This window comes from Gastrolobium bilobum, unplaced genomic scaffold, assembly GCF_033153095.1.
Source record: "Gastrolobium bilobum isolate Gb01-03AN ecotype WA unplaced genomic scaffold, APGP_CSIRO_Gbil_v1 utg2979, whole genome shotgun sequence".
Lineage (NCBI taxonomy): Eukaryota > Viridiplantae > Streptophyta > Magnoliopsida > Fabales > Fabaceae > Gastrolobium > Gastrolobium bilobum.
Window position 1 is genome coordinate 14605 of NW_026896612.1, and position 10338 is coordinate 24942.

A 10338-nucleotide genomic window follows, 5' to 3' on the forward strand; every position below is an offset into this window, starting at 1 on the left:
TAATTTGTATATATGTGATGATGATGGTTTGTATTAAGATGTTTTAAAGGTACATATGCAGGCGACAATGTTGTTACTCCTTTTTGGGAAGGAATTTCGCATTATTCGTATATTGATTGGAGTTATCGGAGCGAACAAGGATCATGCACTGATGGTATGATTTCAGGATCGGGATCAATACAAGGTCCGTGGCAACTGGTTGACAAGTTATTTGTGAACCAAGAATTTGCAACAAAAAAGAGGTCCAAATGGCACTAAGGCCCAACCTCATTAGGGAGCATCAAGAAGCAATTGTAATTGAGAGCACGCCTGCAAAGTTAAGCATGAAATGTTGCACGTATGATAAAGGTTGCCCGTGGCGTGTTAGGGCGATCAAACCAGTGTTTGGTGAAAATTGGAAGATTACGAGATGGGCTAGTGATCATAATTGTTTGAATGACCACATTTCTCAGGGTCATAGGCAGCTCGATGCAGACGTCATTGCGGACCGCATTCTAGGTACGTATTTTGACTGTAATTAAAGGTTGTATGTGTAATTAATTTCGTTCTACGTAATGTGATTGTAATCTCTTCATCGACAGGGATGATAAGGGAAGAACCATCTGTCTCAATTTCTTTGATTCAGGAAAGGATAACCTCTAAATATGGCTTTAAAGTTTCGTAATGAAAGGCATGGTATGCGAAGCAGAAAACGATGGCAATTATGTACGGTGATTGTAAGGAATCGTTTGTTTTTTTTTTTTGCCAAAGTGGTGTGAATACATGCTTCGCTTTTCTCCAGGTTCATTTTATCATATTCAAACAAATAATTTTTATGTGGAACAAGGCTTAGTTCTTGGGGAAAAGGTGTTTCATCGCATATTTTAGACGTTTAGACAGTGTTGTGAGGCGTTCAAATTTGCCAAACTAGTCATACAGATTGATGGCATGCATTTATATGGGAAATACAAAGGAAAATTGTTGGTGGCCACAGCTCAAGATAGAAATGATGAATGTTCACCGATTGCTTTTGCCATCGTTGAAGGTGAAACCTTGGAAGCCTGGGACTATTTCCTTGTTAATATACGTGCTCATGTTACTGAGATGTCAAACATATGCCTCATCTCCGATAATCATCGTAGCATAATATCTGCTGTGGAGAATAACCGTAATTGGTTGCCACCAAACGCATATCACGTGTTTTGTATTCGTCATATTGCCAGCAACTTCAATCAAAAGTTTAGAAATGAAGACTTGAAGCGGACATTAAAGAATTTAGGTAAACTGCACTAATTGTATCTTATTTAATTGTTTCCACAGTATGTCTCTTATGTGTGATTCGTATATTATATAAATTGTGCAGGCTATACTCCGGCAATGGTTGACTTTGAAAGAGGGCTTGCCAGATTTCGGGAAACTAGTCCTCAGATTGCTGAGTGGATTGATGCCATCCCTAAAGAAAAGTGGTCGCGTGCATACGTTGTTGAACGACGTAGGTACATGCATATGACAACTAACTTGGCAGAATCTGTTAACACGGTGTTGAAAGGGGCCAGAAATATACCCATAACTGCTTTAATTAAGCACACATACAGCAGATTGGTTCATTATTTTGTTACGAGAGGTACATCTGTAGATATAAGGTATGTTTTGATGATAACAAAATGGCAACAACAAAAAGAGAAGAGCTTTGATCAAGAGAAAAAAGCATCAACCGTATGTGCATATTGAAGATGTATGATATAGCCGCACAAAAAGAGTGATGTCATATCAAAGTGGCAAGATTATTGAATCAAGAGCAACAAGTAATAATTAGAAGAGCAACACCAAGATCAAAGACAACTAACCATGGACAACATCTAAGAGAAGCTCAATATCATAACCATGGTGAAAAATGATCAAAACCAACAAAGTGTCAGGCATTGTCATATCCAACAAGTCAAAGCATCAGGTTCAAGAAAAGATCCAAGACACAATACATACAGCTAAGTCTAAAATTATATTTGGAATATATCTTTAGGACTTAGAATATATGTGAGGGTATATGGTAGATTGCATTGCATGAGCTCAAAGTAAGCGTGTTTTTCAAATTGCATAATCATAATCTTTATATACTTGAAAGAAATTTGAAAAATCCATGGAAAAGATCCTTGACATATTTTATAACTTCAAAACATATTTATCAAGTCAAGATCTTTCACAAAAAGTGGTTGGAAGCAAGCTAGAACACATTTGAACTTAAAATTTGTTGCTTAATTTTGCTGCTTCCTTCCATACAATTTTTAGTATCTAAGATGATGGATTTGGATCTTGTGTTCTTCATAAAAGTTGTATATCTTTCTTTTTTCTTTCCAACGAGACCAAGATCACATCAATCCGACAAGTATAACTCAAGTTATGCTTAAAATACGAAATAATGTTCTTGCTGTCAATAAAGTATTCGAATACCTGATGCAGTATTCGAATACCTAATCAAGTATTTGAACACCACACGAAAAGTATTCAAATACTTACTGGGAAGAAGGTCTATAACGGCTATAAATGAAGTATTCGAATACCACACGAAAAGTATTCGAATACTTACTGGGAAGAATGCATAAAACGGCTATAAACAACTAGTTTTCAATGGAAACACTATAAATACATTCCTTATAATCCTAAAAATATTGATCACTATTCTTACACATCTTAAGGATGATTTGAGAGCTTCTACACTATCATTTTCATATTCTTTCATATCTTTCAAAGATCAAATATATTTGAGCTCATATCTTGAAAATCCATATACTCATAGTGCTTCAAGTTGTATATCCACACTTTGAGAGTGTATATTCATTTCCTAATATTCCCCTTCTTGTATTCTTGAGTTGAAAGGGTTGTGAGACCCATTATTTGAGAGGTAGCCAAATACCTAAGTGAATTTGGAATGAATTGTAAGGTTACCAAGTACCCGTAAACTTGGAGATTGAAAGGTATCCAAGAACTCGAAATCTTGGAAGATTGTAAAGGTTTGTCAAGCACCCGTGAAGCTTTGACCCTTAGTGAAAGATCTGATCGAGCGGCTTCAGTCTGGACGTAGATCACAAGTGGTGGTGACCGAATCAGGATATATTGTGTTAGCAATTCTCTAAACTCTAAACTCTTTATTTCTAGCACTTTAATTGCTTCTTTGATATCTTGTATGTGCTAGTATAAGTTCTATAATTGTGATATATTATATATTATGGATTGTCTGAATGTATTGATTAGCTTTTCACATATCAAAGTTTGCTTGAAACGATTATTTAGAAACTAGAAGGGGGCTTTTGCAAAAATTTTGTAATACTCAATTCACCCCCCCTCTTGAGTATGGAAGCCACATTCCTAACAACATCTGCTGCTGCGCAAGGTGATCGTCATCTCACCCTGGGTCATGTGGAAAGTATGTGTCTCTAGTCTCCACCGCTCGACCAGAGCACTAATCAATGAGGCATCAATCTGAGATAAATTATACAATTACAACATGTTAACGAATCGTAGTACATAATCACATAAATACATACGTCAAAAATTGCATACCTGGATATGTCGCATGCGTGCAACATGTATAAATCCAACCTGTGTGAGGTAGTCAACGACAACTTTTGGAATATTGCCGGTAGGTGGCCCCCCTGTGGTTTCCCACGCCTGGTTTTCAACTTTCGCACATGTTCTGTATTACACACTCGCTGTGAAATATGGGCACTCTGCGTCCTTTTGCGAATGACCTCCCATCTATACGGCCTAGGGATGATGTACATGGTAGGATCGGTAGGCTATGGATCCGATGCAGATCCCGCAGATAATGATGAATCACCCATGAGAAAAAACTATATAATATAAAACAACATTGAAATTCACATGTAACAGCAAATTTTATGTACAAATTAATTAAGCTATTCCCTAATTTATTATCCAAAAATATTAAGCATAAACCCTACGTATTTACTTCAATCGTAATTAATGACATAATATTAATACGTAGTACACTAATTTATTTGTAATTAAATAAGAAGGAAACCACAGACACTAATTAAATCGTAATGACATAATATTTAACCCTAAGTCACTAATAATTTCATAATTGTATACTAATAATAACACCTAAGTCTCTAAAAAGTTCTCAATACACTACCGCATTCATAACATCATACAAAAATTACGAAGTCATTATCACTATTTTGTAAATCACTAATATACGCTAAACCTTAATGCATAATGAAATAATAATAAGAATAGCTACGTAACAAAAAAATTATTAAGTCATTACAACATTCATAGCATGGTAAAAAATTCCTAAGTCAATTACCAAAAAAAAAAAAAAATTTCTTAAGTCACTATCATTATTTTCTAAGTCTCTAATATACAATAAATACTAACATATTCGTAACGTAGCACTGTCATTTAAACGTATACATAGCAGGTATTAGGAACTTATCTAAGTTGGCAGAGCTTCGCTATGAAAATTTCACTGTTGCCTTGAGAGCACAATTTGGTTAGAGTGAGAGTGAAATGGTAAAAATGGAAAAATAGGGGCTTTTATAAGGCTGGTGGGTGACACCCCTTTTGGGCGTCACATGTCACGCCTGGTTTGGGCGTGACCCACCAGGACGTGATGCCCCCTTTTGGACGTGATATGTGACGCCAAGTTGGGGCGTGACATTGTGCAATAAATGCGTAATTTTTTTGAAAAAGTACAATAAATGTGTAATTTTTTTTATTAAAAAACATTACATTATTTTTTTTGCCGTCCGACATAATAGTGATAACAACTCATTTAATTTGATTTTCTTTGAACTTAAAACATTATTTTGAAGTTAAAGTTAAAAACAAACTCTTAAAAGTATTAGCAAATATTTATTGAATCAAGTCACTAGCAAATATCTCATGATTATATAATATAAATTAAAATTATTTAAAAGAACAGATATTTGAAATTATGATGAATATATACATAGATTAAGAATATTTTTACATATTGTTTGAATATCCTAAGCATAATGTTATAGATAAATCAAAAGTTTAATTATGGGTCATGAGTTTGATATCTCTAGAAGGCAAAACTTTAAAATATTTTATTAAAAACTTCAAAAATCGGTTCATTTGAAAAACTTGTTCAGATTCAATACCAGTTGGACCGCGAGTTATATCCGATTCACCGATTTGATAGTACAACCAATCCGTTGACCGAACCAAACCGGTCCATGAATTTGGTTCCTGGGTGCCAATATTTATTTACTTTTTTATTTTCCCATAAGCTGTTTTTGCTTTTATTTGGATTCATCATTTGTCTATTCCAAATAACTTAGAATAAAGATAATGTTGACATTGAATGAATATATTCAAAATTAATTCAGCTAAAATCTAAAAATATAAATTAAAAAATAAATTATTAAAAAACATTTTATAATTGATCAAAAGAATTTGAATTTGAAAGAAGGGAAGAATGATGTGTGTCATTCTTTAAGAGAGAGTAGACCAAAATATTAGTTATGTTTCATTCACATTGAGGGACAGTATAAGCATAATAGCACAATATAAGTTATCGAGTCACTGCAAAACTTCTTTTTTTGCTTATTATTTGATGGTCAATGGATAAATTAAACAATTTCGTAGATATACTGATAAGTGTCACATAGAAAAGAAGAACAAAAAGTTAAAAGGAAAAGGGTTGAGAAAGATAATTGGGCTCAAGAAAGAGGGATTAAGAAGGAGAAAAAATGGCTAGGTATTTTGGAGTTATGAATGGTGTTGTGCTTGGGACAAGAACTAGTTCTATGTTTCGTTGAGTAATAAATTTTTAGACTTTTGTCTTATGTTTTATCTTTTTGTTTTGTTTCATCACTATTTTTAAAATCAAATATGAAAAAAAAAAGTAATTTTACATCGTACTCTTCTTCATTTTTTAGTAAAACAAACGCACTCACTCTCAAATAGTGTATTTTAACTTAATAAAAAAGAATGAAACATCTACGATTTGAAGAAAAAAAAAATTTAAGTAAAATAAATAATATTTTGAGAGTCTTTAAAAAACATTAAAAAAAAAATGCTTAATAACCACGGCATTTAACTAATAATGACTATAATAATATGTGTCACCGTCCAGAACTTCTGGCATTTGATTAAGAAAGTTATAAATAGTATTACTGTTAGCTTTGGTATTGGTAGTTTATAAACGTGTTTTACAATTAGTATTACTGAGCGTCAAAAAGTTTTACAATTTCAACACTTTTGATTTATAATATCAAATCTCATTAAACTATAAAGAACAGTCAAGTTTTACAGCAAAAAATCAAGTTTAATTGTCAAGCTTTTGTTGGTCCCTTTTTCTCTAGATCGGGGGACTAAATTCTGAATGACTTAGTGAACTATCACGCTCATTTAGCCTCAAAATTTCATAGCATGGAGTTCCAGCGTGTAAGCCAAGACATGTTCAACAACAACTACACACACAAAAATGTTTATACCCCCTTCTTTTTCCTCCAGTACCATATTACTGATTTGTGATCTTTTTATAAAAAAAAATAAAATTTTATCTCATTTATATTTATTTTTTTTCAAATTCCCTCTTATCCTTTTTTTCTCTTATATTTAGAAAGGGAGCTCTTGCTCCCGAACATAGTAAACAAGCTCAATCTTAGAGATTTTTTTTATTGTGCTCGAAGACTAGATTATTGTTTTGTGGTCTTTTTTCAAAAAAAGTAAAATTTTATCTCTCATTTATTTCCCCTTCTTCTTTTTTCAAATTCCTTCTCAATCCTTTTTTTCTCCTATATTTAGAAAGGGTGCATTTGCTCCCGGACCATAGTAAACAAGCTCAATCTTAGGGATTTTTTTATTGTGCTCCAGGATCATATTACTGATTTGTAGTCCTTTTTCAAAAAAGAAAAATTTTATCTCATTTATCCCCTTTTATTTTTTTCAAATTCCCTCTCAAATTTTTTTTCCTCTTATATTTAGAAAGGGAGCACTTGCTCCTGGAACATAGTAAACAAGCTCAGTTTTAAGAGTTTTTTTTATTATGCTCGGGGATCATATTACTGTTTTGTGATCCTATTTTAAGAAAGGTAAAATTTTATCTCTCATTTATACTCTTTTTTTTTCAAATTTCCTCTCAATCTTTTTTTTCTTCTTATATTCAAAAAGAGAGCATTTGCTCCCGGCCCACAGTGAACAAGCTCAATTTTGTAGATTTTTTTATTGTGCTCTATGTTCATATTACTATTTTGTAGTTCTTTTTCAAAAAAGATAAAAATTTATCTCATTTATACTCCCTTCTCTTTTCAAATTTTCTCTCCATTTTTTTTTCTCCTATATTTAGAAAGGAAGTAGTTGCTTCCGGACCATAGGAAATGAGATCCAAATTTTGGAGCTTCTTTTCACCATGCCGTCCCCACGTGGCGTCGGTGATTACTACTCATCGTGACTTCCAAAGAAGTTTTGTATTATATAATATGTTCAAAAAAAAAAAAAAAAAAAGTTGGTCCCACAATGCTTTTTTATTCCATTATGATAATTACTTATTTTAAATGAAGCAAGTCATATATCTCACGACTTAGCAAAATAATATCTTCACAAATATAAGATTAATCCAAAATCAAGCACAATTATTTTCAGCTGTATAAGATTTGAAATCTCAGGTACAAAATATAATATTTTAGTGTAATATATATGAGTTTTATTAATCTCGTATTAAAGAAGTTAAGTTATCTCATGTCATATAGATAAATTTATGAATTTCACAACCTGAAAAAAAAAATGACACAATTATCAAAGGATGTGTAAGAAGAAAAACATATCTCATGTAACATTTTTTAAATATTTATTTAGATTTTAAACTCTCGTACTTTATAAGTTATCGTCATTTGACGATTTATATTATCATTTGAGAAAAATCCTCCTTTATAAGGGCTACTTTTGTCAGTTTAATCCCTGTTTTAAGAAAAATGATCATGGAAAGACGATATTTTCGACGAGATCCATGCTCATGGATACAAAGACAAATGAACAATTGTTTTTAAAGAGAGGCACAAAAAGAGCAAATTGTACCTGGCTTATTTTTTTTTTAAGCCGCATTGGTGAAATTGCAGATTCTCAAGAATCTCAACAAAGCAAATTGCATGTGTTATTCTCAGAAAAAGAAAACTTGAAAGAGAATGAAATTAATCCTCTAACCTTAAAATTTTACTTAACCTATTAAATTTTTACATCTTTATAATAACTCTCCTAAAAAATGTTCACACATTTCAATAAGATCTCATCTATTTAACAAAGAAATATACACAAAATTTTCATTCCACAACACACATAATGCGAAATTTTAAGGTCAGAGATAAACTTTCTTTATCTATATATTCCAAAAGTTTGCTATAAATTATTTCCAAAAAAAAAAAAAAAAAAAGAGTTTGCTATAAATGTACCCACGAACACGAACATGTCATTGTCACATTTGGGGTTTTTTTTCCAAATCACACGAACCTAGCTTTTCCCGAATTCATGATTTCCACGAACCGAATTCGAACACGTGTCTTACAACCTCGCCGAAGCCCTTCGGATTACGACGCCAATTCGATTCTCTTTATCTTAACGTAAATAACAACAAAACGGTCCCGTTCCACCGGTTTACCGTTACGGTTCGCGCTGAGATTGACTCCTCCAGAACCCGGTTCCCGCGAACCGGGCCCACATCTTCTTCTCCAACGCAACGGCCTCCGCCTTCTCCTCCACCGCAGGCGGCGGATCCTTCGCCAGGTTATCCTCCAGCAGCGTCGGACCCACCACAATGTTGTCCGTCCCGGAAGCGCTGCTGGACCTCTGCAACAAAACGACGTCGTTGTCGTTTTCTTTCTTCTCCTTCGTCAATAAACGACGTCGCCTCCGGTGCACCGCCTTCCTGAACAGCCCCGCCGGCAAGGTGTACACCGCCAGCACCACGAAGTGGAGAACCGCGCAGGGGCAGCAGCAGCACACGGCGGCGCATTCAGCCGCGGTTACGCCGGCCATCTCGCCGACGCGCCGCTGCTGACGGCGTTGCGCCGGCTGAGAATGGACGATGAGTTGGTGAGTCATTTAAGATTGAATAGATATTAATTATTATCTCTCAGGAAAAAAGGCCAAGGCTGTGATGGTTCATAATGGTTCTTTCTTTTCTTTTCTTTTTGTTTGAATGCAAAACAAGGAAAAGAAGCAAAATAAGAGAGATCAGAGAAAAGGGTATAATATAACTGAAAATGGAAGGGGGAGCTTAAAAAAAGGGATTAGAAGAAAGAATCCAAATGAGATATATTTGAGAACCAAAATGATAGAGAGGTTGTTAAGAATTAAGACGTGTTGGCACTTCACAAGGACACGGAATGGGAAGGACAGATTTTAAGATACATATAGGATTAGACTATCGACCCTTCTAGAACAACCACCAAAACTTCGTAATTTTCTAATTGTAACCATTTGTATAGTTTTTGGAAATGGACACTCATTTAACATGACGATGTTAATCAGAATAGATAGTAATAAAATAATCACTCTTGATTCACCTTATATAATCAATATTCTCTCGCATAATATGATGATTTTAAATAACATACGAGAAATCCATTCACATAGATTTTATATAAAATTAAGAGTAAATATTATTTTTGGTCTTCAGCAAATTTTATGATGTCCGTTTTAGTCTCTAACAAATAAAAAGGTTATTCGTGGTCCTTAAGAAATTCAAAGTTGACCTATTTTAGTTCTTTTGAGGGATTAATGTGGGTCTTTTTTAAATTTACGAGGGACTACGATTTCAACTAAAGGGGTCCATTTTGAATTTCTTAAGGACCACGAATAATCTTTTTATTTGCTAGGAACTAAAGCGGGCATCGTGAAATTTGCTGAGGACCAAAAATGTTATTTACTCTAAAATTTAATAGTTAACATCTATTGTCGTTCCTTATGATTAGATTAGAATCTTTATTGAGAATCTATTTACCATTTTTGTTAGAACTTTTCGGACCTGTTACGAACACAATAAATAAAAATGAAAAATTGACTTTATTGAGGAAGTCTTATCTCAAATAGTTTTATTGAGGAAGTCTGACTTTTGCACGTGATGCTTTTTTCCAAATAATTCTTCTGATGATCTTTATTCAAATATTTCAAAGTGTAAATAGATAATACAAGCCAACAAAGTAATTAGTTAATTACCCATTAACACTAGATAGGCTCTTTGAGCAAATTAATAATTCATAAAATAATAAAAAAAAACTATAACAGGATCGTTATAGAATATATCCATATCTTAATTATCTAACCACAAATCCCTCAATGGAAAATGGCTCAATTATTCTAACAGCATGAAAC

At 33.3% G+C, this 10338-nt stretch overlaps 2 protein-coding genes across 2 annotated transcripts; one reads left to right on the forward strand and one right to left on the reverse strand.

Annotated features, from left to right (window-relative positions):
• Positions 1–927: 927 nt before the first annotated feature.
• On the forward strand, positions 928–2524 carry LOC133300919 (uncharacterized). Its single transcript, XM_061500500.1, has 3 exons — positions 928–1258; positions 1343–1622; positions 2437–2524. Exons 1-3 carry the CDS (start codon positions 928–930, stop codon positions 2522–2524), a joined length of 699 nt encoding a protein of 232 aa, XP_061356484.1.
• A 5827-nt stretch (positions 2525–8351) lies between these two features.
• On the reverse strand, positions 8352–9314 carry LOC133300933 (uncharacterized). Its single transcript, XM_061500518.1, has one exon. The coding sequence runs from the start codon at positions 9064–9066 to the stop codon at positions 8626–8628; it is 441 nt and encodes a 146-aa protein (XP_061356502.1). The 5' UTR covers positions 9067–9314; the 3' UTR covers positions 8352–8625.
• Positions 9315–10338: the final 1024 nt, after the last annotated feature.

Excerpts from the sequence above, each read along its gene's own strand:
- LOC133300933 (XM_061500518.1), bottom strand. The coding sequence starts at position 9,066 with ATGACTCACCAACTCATCGTCCATTCTCAGCCGGCGCAACGCCGTCAG.
- LOC133300919 (XM_061500500.1), top strand. The coding sequence starts at position 928 with ATGCATTTATATGGGAAATACAAAGGAAAATTGTTGGTGGCCACAGCT. Across the intron at positions 1,259-1,342 it reads GCGGACATTAAAGAATTTAG|GCTATACTCCGGCAATGGTT; the intron begins GTAAACTGCACT and ends TAAATTGTGCAG. Across the intron at positions 1,623-2,436 it reads GGTACATCTGTAGATATAAG|TATTCGAATACCTAATCAAG; the intron begins GTATGTTTTGAT and ends TACCTGATGCAG.